We start from the raw sequence: 17,729 nt of genomic DNA, 5'->3' as shown, positions 1-17,729 counted from the left end.
TAATCAATGGCACTAGCAGTCAGGAAATAAGGAGAAAGGGAAGAAGTTAGGGACCTTGGACTAAAATGCGCCTGATTCAGGCCATGGTCCTTTCAACTGCTTGCTATGCATCTGAGAACTGGATAATGAATAAAGATGACAAAAGAAAAAAAGATGCCTTTAATTTGTGGTGTTGGAGAAGAGTACTGCCTGAATATCCTATGGACTGCAAAAGAATGAATATGTATTTTGGAAGAAGTGAAACCAGGTTGCTCCTTGGAGGCAAGGATGGTGACGCTTTGTCTCACATACTTTGGGCATGTTGCTAGGAAAGACTGTTCCTTGAAGAGAGTTGTCATGCTTGGAAAGGACAGCAAAATGAGGACAACTTTCAACCAGATGGATTGACACAGTGGCTACAGCAATGTGCACAAGTATGTCAGAGATTGTGAGGAGCACATAGGATAAGACAGCATTCAAATCTACTGTTTATAGCATCACTATGAGTTATCCTCAATTCAGTGGCACCTAACAACAACAATACTCACAGCATTGTACTTCAGTAGAGATTTGAAATGTTTTTACTATAAATAAAAACCATTATTCTTAAATTTTTCATTCCTGGCATAGTAGATCATATGATTTTTTTAAGAAAAAAACTTTTATAATGGTTTGCTTACAATGTTCGGATACATTTTGTTTCACTTCATGTTTTTCATACAATCATTCCCATGCATTGTGATTTCTCAAATTAAACACCACTGGACCTTGCCCATCATTACCCTGTCTTTTCACTCAGATCCTTCTAATTTCCTTCACCGTTTCCCTCCACCAAACTGTTCAACCCTGTGGTTTCGCCCCTACCCATTCTCAGCCTTCTGCTCCCACCCATTCCCACGTTGGCTTACCATGTATGCTTTTTTAGTTATCCTTCTATTTTTATAATTAAGGTCTGATGCAGTGTTTGTCCTTATAAGACTTAGTTCACTCAGCTTAATGCTCTCCAAACTCTCCCAAGTTTTGTAGTATTTTTCTAAATTGTTGCTTCTGAGTGCTGCATAATATTCCATTGTGTGAATTTGTATACAAATTTACCTCTGAGCACGCTATAGCTACATCAGATGGTTTGGTATGTTTTGCCTTAATTTTCCTTTATTTCAAAATGTTTTCTTATTTTTCTTATGATTTCTTCATTAATTCATTTGTTATTAAGAAATGTTTGATTTCCACATATATGTGAATATCCCATACACCTTTTTGTTATTTCCTTCTCATTTCGTTCTACTATGGTCAAAGCACTTGTTTCAATCAGATGTTCTGGGATTCTCATTTTTCTCAAGGTTAGCCACAATTTGTTGTGATCCACACAGTCAAATGTCTTTGCAAAAACAGACATTCCTCCGGCACTCTTTGCTTTCCATCAAGATCCATCTGGCTATGACGTCCCTAGAGCTGTGGCCTCTTCTAAATGCAGCTTATCTTTCTGGTAGTTCTCTGTCAAAGTACTATTCCAGTCATTTAAAAAAATCTTCAGCATGAATTTGCTTGCATGTGATATTAATGATATTGTTTGATCAAGTCCATTTTAAAGGCGAGACCAAAACCAATCAACTCACAGGCTATTGTGAGCAAGAGCCACTCCCTAGTCTCAACCCCAAACAAGAGAACACACCTTCTCAGAATTCGGCTCTTTCGCTCATCTTCCCAACCAGAAAATAGAGAATTGTAATTGTTATGTTTTCTGGACATGCTGACCCATTTCACTATTGTAAAATGTCCTTTGTTTTTAGTGACAATTTTTGTCTTCACCTCTGATTTTGTCTGACATTAGTTCAACCACTTTAGCTCTCTTTTGTTCGGTTACTGATGGCATGGTAAATATTTTACCATTCTTTCATTTTAAATCTGTTTGTGCCTTTGAATCTAAAGTATCTATCTTACAGACAGAATAGAGTTGGGTTGTGGCTGTTTTCAGACCTACCATTTTATTTGCCTGCTTAATCCATTCATGTTTAATGTACTTACTGTTGATGTAGGCTGTATATCAGCTATTTTCTCTATACCTTATTGTTTTAATTGTGATCTCAGTGGAAGATAAAAAATCAAATTGATTTTCCATTCAACCATTAATCCACATTTTGTTTTATAATGTTAATTAAAATATCCACAGTGTAATTGTGCCTTTTTCACTTCCTCTCTATAATTCTCATTTCCACTAATACTGATATCCTACTCCTCCTGTCTTCTGGGCTTTAAAGTTGGGCAGGGACTACTCTTTTGATCTTACATGGTTGCTTAATCTAAGAAGCAAATGGTTCCCTGATAACATTAGACTAGTAAATGTGACCTTTTCTTGGGTGTTTGGGTTGTTTTTTTTTTTCAATTTTGTTCTACATTTCTCCCTCCTCTGTACATAATCTTCTACTGTATCTAATCCTTTTGAAAGTGGTCAGAGGTAGTATTGCTCTCTGAGTGTTAAACATTGCTGCAGTCATTGTGTCAGTCCACGTGGTTGAAGGTCTTTCTCTCCACTGTCCCTCCAAGGAAAATCCTCTCCTAACAACATGCCCAAAATATGTGAATTGAAACTTCACCATCCTTGCCTCCAAGGAGCACTCTGGCTGCACCTTTTCCAAGAGATCTATTTGTTCTTTTGGCAGTCCATGGGACATTCAGTACTTTTCTCCAAAACCACAATTCAAAGGTACCAATTCTTCTGCTGTCATCCTTAGTTATTGTCCAACTCTCAGATACATACCAAGGGAATGAAATGTTCATGGCCTGAATCAGGCACACCTTAGTCCTCAACCTGACATCATTGCTCCTCAGTAATTTAGAGATGTCCTTGACTGCAGTCTTGCCCAGTATAATGTTGTTGTTGATTGCCTTTGAGTTGAGCATGGCTCATAGCGACCCTATGAACAAAAGGACTAAAGCCCCTCTACAACTATCAACATTTATCAAAGTTCATAGAGTTTCCGGAGGCATGTTGTTTAGGAAGTGGATGCCACTCCTGCTTTCAAACTTGTCATAGTATGTTACTGTTGTGATGTATAGTGACCTTATGTATCCAGCTCTGAATTGCACCCTGTTCTGAACCAGTCTCACTAATTCCGACACACCAAACCCCCATCGCCACAGTTATTGTATCAATCCATCTCAATGTAACACATATCCTAATCTCCTAACTGCAAGTACCAGAGGGGGTTGATTGTGGATCCTAGTAAAATGAAGTCTTTGACAGTGTCCATCTTTTCTCCATCTATCATGATTTTGCTTATTGGTTCTTTGATCAGACTTTGGTTGTTATTATTAAAAATGCCCCATCGGGTTATTTTTGTGTTTCCCTGTTGGCTATGCTACATATGTGGATGTATTTACAACATATATTAATATGCATGTAGAAATATTATCTGTCAAATGTAAATATTTTCATGGGTGTAGTCCTTATAATCTGTCCATATCTGTTTATCTTGTCTATTTGCCTATCTAGATATCTGCTTGTAGATGAATGTTTATTATTGCTGATATTTCAGGATTATGTATGAAATAGTGTCTGCTTTTGTTGACTGTATTTCTTGTCTACCCCTCTGTCTTTACTTTAGTGGTATTGTTCTGACCATCCCCTTACTAGATATTGCTGTTCTCTTCACCCTCTTAATATGTCTTTGGTTTTTACTTATCATGTTTCACTCTCTTCTCCCCTTCTTCCCATCTTGGTAGCCTTTCCAAAATGATTGTTACTGCATATAAATTTTCTTTAGCTTTTTATAATAGTAGACTCTTTGAATATTTGTCCCTTTCTCCTTTTACTTTATTTCTCTCAGGATAATGTCCTCTAGATCCATCCATGTTCTGGAATGCTTTGCGAATTCTTCGTTATTCTTTAGTGATGAATAGTATATCATTGTTTGTCTGTTCTTTGATTTTTCCTCTGGTACCATAGCCCATAACATGTGCTGCTGACCAAAAAAAAAAAAACCCGACCCATCTCCAATGATTCAAAGGCACAAGTCACTGTGCTGGAGAAAGATGGACAGTCTCCTTCTGTTAAGATATATAACCTCAGAAACCTAATGACAGTGGTTTGGGGGTGTCAGATTTTTTTAATGATAAGTAGATATTTTTCTAGTGTAACTTTTAAATTTCAGTTTGTTTTTTAATTATTTTCTTAGTGGTTTCCCTGAATATTACAATTAGCACCTTAATGCAACAACAACAACAACAATGCAGTCTACTTTGAATTAATACCATCTCCCTCTTAATGTGAATAAAAGCTTTGCTGCAGTATATAGCTCTGTTCCTTATCATCTTCTTGGTGCTCTTACTGACATGAAATTACATCTTCATGCATAAGCCCATCGACTCACTTTTATAATCAATAGTCCATGTAGTTGCCTTTTAAATTACAGAGTAAAAGAAAAAGGTTGCAACAATAATCACTTGTTGTCTTTCATACTTACCTATATATTTTTCTTTACTAGTGTTTCTAATTGCTTTATGCAGATTTGGGTTACTATCTAATGTCCTTTATTTTGTAAAGATTTCCTTATTTTGCTCATAGGTAGGGCTACTCTAGTAGTGATTTCTCTCAGACATAATTTTTTATCTGGGAATATCTTAAATGCTCCTTCATATTTTTTTAATTCATTCATTGTTGCATATTTTCTTCTCTCTCCCTTCCTTCCTCTTCCACAGTCCACTATGAAATGCACCCCTAGTTCAAGTTGTCATACATATAATTCCTAATCAGATATTCCTTTCAGACAGCTCTTCCCTCATCTGTTTCATTGTAGTGTTCATTATCTATCCACTCTTTTCCTATTCTCCTCTCAACCCCATGTTAGGCCTGCTTCATAACAGTGATGTTACACAGTTTTTTCCCTTTTGAGACTGAGATATTTCACTCAGCATCATGTCTTCCAGGCTCCCTATGTTGTGTAATGTTTTACTATTTCATTCTTTTTCAGTGCTGCATAATATTCCATTGTGTCATTGTACCATAGTTTTTCTATCCATTCATTTGTTGATGGGCACTTGTGTTGCTTCCACTCTTTGCTATTGTGAATAATGCATCAATAAACCTGGGTTTGCACATATCTGTTTGAGTTGTGACTCTGATTTCTTTAGGGTATATACCCACTAGTGGAATTGCTAGGTCAAATGGTATTTCCAAACATTTTTGTGATTATAATGAAAGTTTACAGAAAGGTTGGTTTTCATTTGTTCATTATTGTGCATTTTCCTCCTCCCTCGACCCTCATCTACTTTGCAATGCATCTCTTATTCCAGATGTTTATCATACATACATATAATTCCTAATCATATATTCCTTTTGGACAGTTCTTTCCCTCATCTATTCCAATCAGTGTTCATTATCTATTCACTATTTTCCTATCCTCCTGCTTCTTCATTTTTGAAGGATAGTTTTGCTGGATTCCCTTAAATGCCTTGACCCAGTAAGTCTCTGAGCCTTTGTCAAGGGGCTATGTGTATGTGTATGTGCTGGGGAATGATTTTAATAGTCTCTCAGGCTGTTTCCAACTCTGACTTAAACTTGACTTTTTGTGGTTATTTGTGCTTTCTTTCGTAGTCTTAAAGTCAGTCAGAGGTGAGAAATTAGGGCCTTCTCAGATTGTTTATTTACAGATTCTGAACATATTCTACTGTTGTTGTTGTTATGTACTACTGTTCAGTGAGAACTAACTCATAGCTGACCTTCCAGGGGGTTTTCAGAGGATGTAAATAACACAGAAGTGATAGTTCATCTGTTTTGTATGAAAGAGCTAGTGAATTTGAACCACTTGCCTTTCCGTTGGCAGTGCAGCTCCATAGCACTAGGTTACCAGAGCTCCCTGAACATCTAGATTATCAAAAATATTTCAGAGCTTTTCAAAAACCTTACAACAATCTCATTCCTCAGGTTTTCCTTTTAAAGATTAGGGCAGCCTCATTTGCTGTAACAGTTAAGCCTACCTCAGGAACCTGTGATTTGAAATAATTGCCACAGATTATTTTCATTAAAATGGAAAAGGCTGTTCACAAGGAGGCCGCTCTGAGTTCATTTAAATAGAGGAGTCTTGTGAATTAATATTTCCAAGGAATTACTAATCTCCTCCCATGGGATTTACTGCCACTGAAAACCTGCTGGAGAATCAGCTCTGAGTTGGTTCTGATGACAACCAACAGATAGGTCAAGGAGCTCTGATGATGTCGTCTGTATCAAGTCATCGTATTAATCCAAAGGCTGCTTATCACCGATGTTTCAAATCTATGGGCAGCTCAGCAGAGGAAAGATGGGCAGTCTCCTCCCTTTTCAAATTGCAACTTTTGAATCCCAGTGGAGGGTCATTATGAGTTGGAACCAACTCTTGGGCAGTGAGTTTGAGTTCTAGACATGAAGTTACATGCCCAAAATGATCCTGCAAGACAAAGTAGAATTGCCTTTTAGAGTTTCCAAGACTACTAATCTTTACAAAAGCTGTGTGACTCAATAGTCTCCTGTGCAACAATAGCTGCTGTATTCAAACTGGTAACCTGTTGGTTCGCAGCTTAATCCACTGCATCATGAGAGCTCTTTTAGAATACTTATTAGCCAGGACTAAAACCTCAGGTTTCTGAGTCAATGACTCTCCATTCCAATTAAGTTGCTTAAATGTGTTTCTGCCCTTTATGAGAGGTGGTGGTGGAATCCTTCTCAACCATAGATAAATAAGTCCTTGTCTTCCCCATTCTTCTCCCTTGAACCCATCTACGCTTTTACTTATCTACCTCAAGGAGAGAAGCCATCCTCATCATCTCAGACATACTTGAACCCATTGCTGCAGTCACTGTGTCAATCCATCTGGCTGAGAGTCTTCATCTCTTTTGTGACCCTCCAATGTTCCAAGCATGAGGATGGCACAGGATAGGACAGGATTCAGATCTGTTGTTTGTAGAGTCACTATTAGTTGTACTTGACTAAACCAATGACACCTAACAATAACAATAAGGAGAAGCTGTGATTGCCAGTTTTCCATTAAATTAGAAGGGACCTCCAATTTTAAAAGAGCTTTAAGAACAATGGGAAAGCCAGTGTTCATCATCCTCCCAAGAAGCTCTGGTGACTCAAATGGTATTTCTATTTCCAACTATCTTAGAAAGCACCAGACTGCCTTCCATAGTGACTGTACCATTTTACATTCCCACCAACAGTAAATAAGAGTTCAAATCTCTCTACAACCTCGCCAGTTTTTTTTTTCTGCCCAGTTGAACTTTGTTGTTGTTACTGGGGTGAGATCTCATAGTTGTTTTGATTTGCATCTCTCTGATAGTTAGGGACTTTGAATATTTCTTCATGTGTTTATTTGCCATCTGAATGTCTTCTTTGGTGAGTGTCAATTCATATTCTGTGCCCATTTTGTGATGGATTGTTCTGCTGAGAATATACCCTAAAGAAACCAAAACCACAACTCAAACAGATATATGTATATCCATATTTATTGCTGCATTATTCACAATAGCAAAAAGATGGAAGCAACCCAAGTGCCCATCAACAAATGAATGGATAGAAAAATTATGGTAGATCCACACAATGTAATACTATGCAGCACTGGGGTGGGGGAAGGAAATGCATTAGTAAAATATTACACAACATGGGGGAGCTTTGAAGACATTATTCTAGGTTAAATATCTCAGTCACAAAAGGATGAAAAATGCATAACACTGCTGTTATAAAGTAGGATAGACATCGGAGAGCTGGAGAGGGAATGAGGAAAGAGTGGATAGATAATGAACACTGCATTAGAATTTATTAAGAACTGTTTGAAAGTATGTATTATTGTGCATTATATGCGTGAGAATAATCTGGAGCAAGGGGTACATTGTGGAGTGAGTTAGGGGAGGAGGAAGGGACGGGAGAGAAAATGTGCAACAATGACTATATTTTTAAAAAGAAAAAAAAAAGCTCTGGTGACATAGTTCATAATATCAGGTTGTTAAGTGAAAAATCAGTAGTTTAAATCTACCAGGTGCTCCATAGGAGAATGATGGGCAAGTCTCCTGCTGTAAAGATTTACAGCTTCAGAAATATAATGAAAGGTCACTATGAGTCAGAATTGACCCAAGGGTAGTGGATATACTATCCTCTCATCTCCTAAAGTCACAGATAAGTTCGAACTGACTCAAAGCTCACCCTCCAGCAGGTTTTCAGAGGCAGTAAACAACACAATGGCTGTTTATGAAGGTGTAGTCAGTGGAGGAAGGATCACCTTTTCAACATGAGGTACTAGAGCAATTAAATAACCATAGGAAAAGTAAAAAAGATTTAGAGTCATATAAGGAAAAAAATTAGAAAACTAGACAAATTGAATATCATAATTAAACACTTTTTCTCTGAATAAAGACCATACAAAAGGTATGAAAAGACAATGACAAACTGCAAGAAAATATTTGCCAACCATGTATCTAATAAAGGACATACCTAGAATGGAAAAATAACTCAAAACTCAACAGGAAAAAAGACAATACAATCACAAAATGGGCAACAGTATTGAATAGACACTTTGTCAGAATAGATATACAGATGAAAAATAAACACCTGAAAATATTATTAGTCATGAAAACCCTCTGTCAACAAGTTGATTTGTACTCATAGTGAGTATATATGACTGAAAGTGTGATATGCACCTATCTTGTGCTATCTGATAAGTGTTATACACCTATCAAAATGCCAAAAAGAATTTAGTCCTAACAGCAAATGTTTCAAAAGATGTGGAGAAACACATACATTGTTGATAGAAATGCAAAATGATACAGTCACTTTGGAAAATGATTTGTTAGTATCTTACAAAAGTAAATGCAACTACCATTGTTGTTCAAAACCCTCAAAACTCAATGCCATTGAGTCAAAACTAACTCAGCTGACCCCTTAGAGGGTTTTTGAAGGCTTTCAATCACACAGGAGGGAGTTGTTCATCTTTCTCCTGCAGAGCTGCTGGTAGATTTGAACTAGCAAAGAGGCGCCACTTTTGTGTTAGCAGTACAACTCCTTACAGAGCTCCCTAGTATTGTTATTGTCATTGTTGTTAGGTGCTGTTGAGTATACTCACAGTGGCCCTGTGAACAACAGACCTGAACCTTGCCCTGTCCTGTGCCATCCTCACCATCTTTGATGCACTTGGGTCCCACACTGTCATCCATCTCATTGAGGATCTTCCTCTCCTTTGCTGGCCCACCATCTTTCCAAGTATTATGTCCCTCTCCAAGTGATAGCCTTGCCTAACTACATGTCCAAAGTATGAGAGATGAAGCTTCACCATCTTTGCCTCTGAGAAGAACTCTAGCTGAACATTCTCGAAGACACATCCATTTGTTCCTTTAGTAATCCATGGGATATTCAATACTTTTCTCCAACTCTGCAGTTCAAAGGGATCAATTATTCTTCTGTAATATTTATCCATTGTCTGTCTCTTAGATGCATAGCAAGGAATTGAAAAGACCGTGACCTGCATCAGGCACACCTTGATCTTCAAGCTGACATCATTGCTCTTAAGTATTTTGGAGAGGTCTCTGACAGTGGATTTGCCCAATGCAATATGCCACCTGATTTCCTGATTGTTGGTAACAAGGGTATTGTTGATCCAAATAAGATTAAATAGTTGACAGCTTTAATCTGTTATGTATCATGTTTGAGCTCTGATAGCCGAGTGGCAAGGAGCTGTACTATGATCCTAAAGGCATGCAGTTAGAATCTGCCAGCTGCTTCACAGGAGAAAGTTGTGCAGTTTCCTCAAGTGTGATTAAACTGCCTCAGAAAACTCACTGGAGGATCAGCTATGAGTTGGTTCTGACACAACAGTACACATCAACAACACAACAATGCAGTATTCTTATTAGATGACATTAAATCAGTTCTGACATAGAGAAACCTTGTTTACAACCATCAACACTCTATATATAATATAATGCACACTCTACATAAAATCAACATCCATTGTAGCAGCAGTCAAGAAATCAGAAGATGTCAAAGACTTCTTTAAAGAGCTAAAAAGCAAGAATGTCAATTTAAAGACTAAGGTATCCCTAAACCAAGCCAGCATTTTTCAATTACCACCTACACAGAAAAACGTTGGACAATGAATGTTATTGTTATGTGCCATCGAGTAGCTTGTGACTCATAGCGACTCTATGTACAACAGCCCTAAACTCTGCTCTGTCCTGTGCTAATCGCACTGTCTCCTGTACACCCATTCCGATTACCCCAGTCACTGAATCAATCCACCTTATAGAGGGCCTTCCCCTCCTGCTCTGTCCCTCCACCCTACCAAGCGTGATGTCCCTCTCCAAGGACTGGTCTATCCTTACAACATGTCCAAAGTATGTTAGACAGAGCCTCAGAATCCTTGCGTCCAAGGAGCCGCCCTTTCCAGGATGCTGCCCTGGATGTGCTCACAAGTTGTGCCAAGAAATCTGGAGAACAACCACTTGGCCAGCTGACTGGAAGAAATCTATATTTGTTCCCATCCCAAAGAAGGGTGACCCAACAGAGTGTGGAAACTATAGAACAATCTCATTATTTTCACATGCAAGCAAGACTCTCCTGAAGATTATCCAAAAATGACTGGAACAGCACATCAGCAGAGAGCTGTAAGAAGTCCAGTCTGGGTTTAGAAGGGGTCGTGGTACTAAGGATATTGTAGCGAGTGTTAGGTGGATCTTAGCTGAAAGCAGGGACTACCAGAGGAATGTATATCTGTGTTTCATTGATTATGCAAAGGCATTTGACTGTGTGGATCATAACAAACTGTGGCTGACTCTGAGAAGAATGGGAATCCCAGAACATTTAATTGTGCTAATGTGAAACCTATACTTGAACCAAGAGGCAGTTGTCAGAACAGATCAAGGAAACACAGCATGGTTCAAAATTGGGAAGGGCGTATGCCAGGGACAATGAATAAGGAAGATCAAAGTATTGATGCCTTTGGATTGTGAGGTTAGCAAAGAGTACTGGATATCTCGTGGACTGTCAAAAGAACTAACAAATCTGTCTTGGAGAAAGTACAACCAGATTGCCCCTGGTAAGCAAGGATGAGGAAACGTCATCTTACATACTTTGGGCCTGTTTTTAGGAGGCGCCAGTCCTGGGAAAAGGACACTATGATAGGAAGGGGAGAGGGATTGTGAAAGAGAGGAAGACCCTCAATAAGACAACAGTGATTACAACAATGGGCTTGAACATGACAGAGATGGTGAGAATGGTGCAGGATAGGGCACGTTTTTTTATGTTTTTCACAGGATCGTTATAAATTGTAATAGACTGGCACCTAACAAAAACAACACATACAACTGAATGAAACACTGACTGGTCCCGTGCTGTCTTCACAACTTGTTAAAGAAAGTGTGGTGTTCCATACCAGAGAATACCCCAATGCATTGCCATCAAGTCAGAACTGACTAAAAGCTGACCCTCCCCTGGATTTTAAGAGGCTGGAAATTGCATAGGGAAAGATTGACCCTCTTTCTCCTGTTGAGAAGTAAAAGAGGAATAAAACTAGTGACTCATGCAACAACTTGAATGGGTCTTAAGGAAATATCTCTTGGTAAAAAAAGATTACATACTGTCTAATTGTCGTTAAATAATATTCTTGACATTTAAAAAATTATACAGATTTGGAACAGATTAAGCAGTGATTTCCAGGATTTAGAGATTGGGATGAAGGGTGCATGTAACTATAAAGGAGTAGTATGTGTGTGCCCTATAGTAAGGGTATAGTCTGGATTTTGCCTAAAGTGGTAGTCACATAAATTTTATATATATAAAATGTTGTTGTTGTTGTTGTTATGTGCTGTCAAGTCACCTATGACTCACAGCAACCCTGTGTACAGCAGCTTTGAAGCCTGCCCTGTCCTGAGCCAATCTCACTGATGCCAACACACCTACCCCCATTCCCCTAGTCACTGTATCAATCCATCTCATCTGAGGTCTTCCTCTCTCCTGTGCTTTCCCTCCACCCCTTCGAGCATGATGTCCCTCTCCAAGGACTGGTCCCTCCTGGCAACATGCCCTAAGTATGTCACATGGAGCTTCAAAATCTTTGCCTCCAAGGAGCAGCCTCCTGATTTCATCCTGTACAGAACAGAACTGTTTGTTCTTTCAGTGGTATATTCAAGACTCTTCTCCAGCATCACAACTCAAAGGCACCAATTCTTCTTCTATCATCCCTAGTCATTGTACAGCTCTCTGATGCATAGCAAGCAATTTGCAAAGACCATGGACTGAATCAGGCACACCTTAGTCTCTAGACTGACTTCATTGCTACTCAGTACTCTGGAAAGGTCCCTGACAGCAGATTTACTCAGTGCAATTCATCTTTTTTTTTTAAGGGAAATCATCAAATTTATTTGGAGAGGCAAGAGACACCAAACAAGCAAAACACTTCTGAGAAACAAAAATGAAATGGGAGGCATAGCAGTTACTTATCCCAAAACATAGCCCCCCACCCCAAAAACCCCCAAAACCCTACTACACAAGCAGTAATAACCAAAACAGCATGCAATGGTACAGTAACAGGCACACATACAAATAGAACAGAATTGAGAACCCAGAAATAGACCCATCCATGAATGGTCAACTGATATTCAACAAGGAAATAAAACCTATCAAATGGGGAAATGACAACCTCCTCAACAAATAGTGCTGGTAAAACCGTACCGATTTGAGCACTTCTTCACGTGTCTATTTGCCATCCAAATGTCTTCCTCTGTTAAAAAAAGGTCTTTTCATGTCTTTTGCTCATTTTGTAATTCTGTTACCAGTCTTTTTTCTTGTGGAGGTCCTGTAGAAATTCTGTAAACTTTTGTTATGAGACCCTTGTCTGAAATGGTATTGCCAAATTTTTTTTCCCAGTCAGTAGGTTTTCTTTTCACTCTGTTGGAAAATGGTTTTGGTGTGCATAGGGATTTAATCTTTAAAAGATCTAGGGGAGCTCTGGTGGCCTAGTGGCAAGAAGCTGCACTGCAATCCCAGAGGAACACGGTTCGAATCCACCAGATGCTCTGCCGGAGAAGGAGGCGCAATATCCTCCTGTACCAGTCAGATCTGATTTGACGGTACACGCACACAAAATAATAAAAAATTAAAAAAAATAAAAGATCTTATTCATCAGTTTGATCCTCTCCTGGTTGTGTATTTCTGGCTATATTTGTCAGCTTCTTTATACCATGGCTAGGCCTTCAAAGCTTGGCCCCAATTTGTCTCTTGTGATCTTTATGGTTTTGGGCTTTGCCCCTAGGTCTCTGCAATTCATCTTTTGATTCACTGATGCTTCCGCCAAGAGTGTGGGGGAGGGCTGGGAGGGGAAGGGAAGAAAATATGCAACCATGAATGAATAAAATAAATAATTAAAAGTATATATGTATGATAAAAGTATGTAGAACTACATATTTAGGCAATTAAAACAAGTTACATTTTTTATTTTATACCGATTTATTTGCAAAGTGCAAATACGTTGTTTTTTACACAAGATCCTTCCCAATTTCTTCACACACACACCCATAAAATTGTGCAACCCTATGATTAACACACACATCCCTGCCCATCCTCAACCCTCTGCTTCCACCCTCACCTCCTCCTTGGATCCTCATCCTCATTCTACAATAATGGTTTTATACAGTATTTGCCCTCACAGGACTGAGTTAGTTCACTCAGAATAACGCTCTCCAGTCCCTCCCAAGATAGGTAGTAATTTACAAAATCATTGCTCCTGCATGCTGCATGGTATCCCATTGTGTGAATGTACCATAATTTCTCAATCCATTTGTTTGTGGTTGGACATTTGGGCTGTTTCCATATTCTTGTGACGGTGAATAATGCTGCTGTGAACACTGGTGTACAACAAGTTACATTTTTAAAACAAGTTTTTATTATGAATTAATTTTTTAAATTATGATTTAAGTTAAAGTTTACAATCCAGATTGTTTACTCACTATATTCATTATACATATTTTGTACGATAACATTAATCACTCACCATGTAATCACACTTGTCCCACTTGCTCCCTGTGACTCTCATGTTCCATCAGTCCTTCTATCCTACTTCTTCCTGTTTTCAGGGCTTTATCCTTGGATGAATGCTGCCCCTTTACTTTTAAATGATTGGACATGTTAGACATATTTTATGCAAAAAAATATGGTACATGCACATAAGTGCTTATAAAATTATAATATGGTAACACTGGAAGAAACTGGGTGAAAGATACACAGGACCTCCTTGTTCGGTTTTTTAACTTCCTGTGAATGTGTAATACTTCTATACAAATTATTTAAAATGTTAATTTTAGAACAACAACAAAAACACTTCCTCTTGAACATTCCAGAGCCCAAGATGTCAAGAAAAGGAAAGTTAACTTTATTTCTTTTCTTCTTATAGGACCTGTATCTGCCTCTGTCCTTGGATGACTCCGATTCACTTGGAGATTCCATGTGAAGGGGAAGAGAGTGTTCGGAGTCCAGAGTACAAATCCAGTCTTACCGTTACAGTGGAGTACTTCTGCGCATATATCCAATAGGGCTATTGGTGCTTTCAAGTTTTCATTTGTAGTTACTGCTATTCTTTTTTTGGGGGGGAAAAGCATACTGTAATATGTTGGGTTTATTTTCCTGTGATTTCTCCTCTGGGCCACTGATCCACAGTTACCAATTATGAGAGATAGATTGATAACCATCCTTTGGGCTAACCTTCCAGGGATTCAAAATGTGCCAGTTCTTGACTTTTCTATTGAATGCTTAGGCGCCTGCGTTCTTTTTCCTGGCTCACTTTGCTCATACACTGAAGTCTTCTTTCTATAGAGGGTTGTTTACATACATAGTACTTAAAATGTGTATGTGTGTGTGTGTGGAGGAGGGGGAAAACTCATTATTGGATCCAAGAATGACAAATACAAGTGCCCCTTGTCTCCCACTCTCAAGAATGCTGGAGGATCTTTGGAGTACAGCAGGCAGCTCCCCAGCCTTGCTCTTCAATTCTGCTTAAGCCCCCAGTGTATTGTCTAGCACCAATTCTAATTGCCACAGGGGAGAAACACCAGCAACTTTTATTTCTGACACCAGATTCCCAGGACCCCAGTGTAGGGCTAAGTGAAAGGGACTAAGTAGAATTGGGAAATGGTGCAGACATTTCAGTAGAGTTGTAAAGCACAGTGAATTCCTTGTCAACCTTTCCACGGGGGCAATTTGGAATCAATAAGCAATTGATATGAGTTGGAGGTTGAGGGACTTCATATACTAAATTCCTCTAGGAGGCTGTATAACATACTGAGTTATTATAAGAACTGTATGGTATCCATCTATCTCTGTTCTATTGAATGCCTTGTAAACAGCCAACACTGAAAACACTGTGAGAATTTGTTTTCAGGTCTGACACCTTTCAGTCGCTTTTTATAGCCAGAAACCAATATCCTTTTTATAAAAACTCATGCCTGTACTTCAGGAGCAAGCTCTTCAGGCTCCTTTTTTATAAACTGGTGACTTTTCGTTTGTCTAAAAAACACATACAGAAAATTTACCAAAAAAAAAAAAAAAAGAATTGCAGAAGAATAACGTAGTTTAGAAATCATGCTGTCACTGCCAAACAGTAACCTCCAGGAGAAAACAAAATTAATAGCCGAGGCCAATTCAATAGAATCAGTCTTTTGATAGCTTTTTAAAAATTAACACTTGCATTGATAACTTACATGTGGACCAGACATTCTAGTTCTATTTTAAATGAAATGCTATGGCATATTTTAAACAACTCTTTTTTATCTATAATCCTGATATTTCATACTGAAGACACAGAAAACTTTCACTTGTTTTTTTAACACTACTAGGATTTCTCTTTGCTAAGGACTGATTATTTGAAATAACACTCAGTCTTTAAGATACAGGTTCATAGCACTCCTTTTGTCTGTAAGCATTGCCCATAATGGCAAAGACAACTAAATTTAAGTGAAAGCCATGCATGCCAACTCTGTGTTTGCTCTTAGCAGATATGAAGATTTCCTTATTTGTCTGTAATTGTTCAAATATTTTGAAAAATGCAACATTTGAAGCCAAGCTGCTGCTTGGCCACTGAATGACTTCCAGTCATTCCCCCAATTCTAACTGGAATGAGCTTCGTGTGTGTGTGTGTGTGTGTGTGTGTGTGTGTGTGTGTGTGTGTGTAGCATCTTCATAATTAAGAGATACTACAGGACATCATGACAGGAATTGGTGACAGCAGCTTGGTGGCATTGCTGTTACGTACTGTGTAGGGGGAACTCAGTGGTGGATAGGGAAGTTCAGAAGCCCCGATACAAGCTTCATATGCTCTTAGCTGCCAAAAAAAAATTTAAAAAAAATTTCTAGTTCAGGAAAAAAAATCCAGTGACTTGTAGCACTGATTTCTGATTAAAGTGATCTTTAAAGGAGCCAAAACCATGAGGGTATCTTTTTGCCTTCCACTTTATTTGCAGATCTGTTAGAAACCACTAAGAAGCCTATTTTACTCACAACCCCACCCCCTACTTCCTCCTAGAAAGAAGCCTAGGGTTTCCTTAGTGCCTCCCAGAACAGTCTGTAGTTATTAGGGAAAATTGGTACTTGGCATTGGAGGGTGGGGCTAGAAAGTGGGAAGCATTTTTTCTAAACTTCAGGCCAGACCCCTACAGACGCCACCCATGGTCTCCCCAAGATCTCTTGGCAGGAGATTACCTTCATCTTAAGTTGAGAAAATGGAAGCTCCAGACAGCTAAATGGCCTAAAAGGGGAGCAGAGGAGGCATCCAGATTCTTTCATGCTTAGGCCCCATGTTGGCTTTCTGAGCATTCCACTGCCTGTGGCATCTCCACCACTAGAAAATACGAAGCAGATACATTCTCTTTAGAAGGGACTTTGAAATCCATTGCATTCTATGATAATGGTAGATTTTTCCATCTTCCTTTAAATCAGTCCTAAGAAAATGTTTCTGTGGTGCCACTTTAGAATGTCTTGGCATAGTCCACATTTTAAGCCTCCAATAACTGCATTTTAATGGGGCCCATTTATAAGGCAGTGGTTGGTTTTGCAAGTGAACTCCTTTACTCCTGTCAACCATTCCCAATTCTACCCAATCCAGTCTTACCACTGAAGTCCCGTTGTGTTACCTTCTGCACAGTCAGCAAACATTTAATCATTCAGCAAGCATTTGCCACCCTTCACACACACTTCTCCCTCCTTCCCTCCCTACACATGCATGCACTCACGCGCGCGCACACACACACACACACAAACACACAAAACATGAACAATTCGTCTATTGCTTGTTCCTACCTCTTGATTTTTCTCCCCTACAGAAATAGAAATAGGGATGAAGAAGGGAAAAAAAATGTATATATGAGGGCTGGGCTGAACAACTTCATAAGTAGTGTTAACTAGGGGTAAATTGAGAATAAAGTTTTTGGGTGGTATTTTTTTTTCCTCTTCACTGTTTTGGAAAGGATAGCCATTAGCATGACTGCTTTGTGCCCTTATGGACTTTAGTATTAGCCTAGATTGAATCATAGAGTTTTCTAGCTGGAAGGAACCTTAAGATCACATCATCTACTCCCAATTCCTCATGATTAAGTTTTTTCAGGCCAGTAAACAAAGAATCAGAAATAATTTCCCCAAGGTCACACAGCTAGCTCGGGGCAGGGCTAGGATTAGAACCCACATCTTTTTGGCTCTTATTCCAGGGCCTTTTCCCACTAAAGTACATTGCCTTGCATGAAGCGCC

At 38.8% G+C, this 17,729-nt stretch overlaps 1 protein-coding gene across 2 annotated transcripts in view; it reads left to right on the top strand.

Moving 5' to 3' along the window:
- DCX (doublecortin) overlaps positions 1-15,539 on the top strand; it is a 184,191-nt gene extending 168,652 nt beyond the window's left edge. Inside the window, exon 7 of one of the 2 annotated variants that reach the window (XM_006889929.1) lies at positions 14,388-15,539. In XM_006889929.1, coding sequence (XP_006889991.1) covers positions 14,388-14,444 — 57 coding nt within the window. In that variant the 3' untranslated portion in view covers positions 14,445-15,539. The remainder of the gene's footprint in view (positions 1-14,387) is intronic. The other variant, XM_006889928.1, reaches the window with a different exon arrangement.
- Positions 15,540-17,729: the final 2,190 nt, after the last annotated feature.

This window comes from Elephantulus edwardii, unplaced genomic scaffold, assembly GCF_000299155.1.
Source record: "Elephantulus edwardii isolate Elephantulus edwardi_28Jun2011 unplaced genomic scaffold, EleEdw1.0 scaffold00083, whole genome shotgun sequence".
Taxonomy (NCBI): Eukaryota; Metazoa; Chordata; class Mammalia; order Macroscelidea; family Macroscelididae; genus Elephantulus; species Elephantulus edwardii.
The sequence above is the reverse complement of the archived record's forward strand: the minus strand, read 5'-3'. Positions and strand labels throughout refer to the sequence as shown.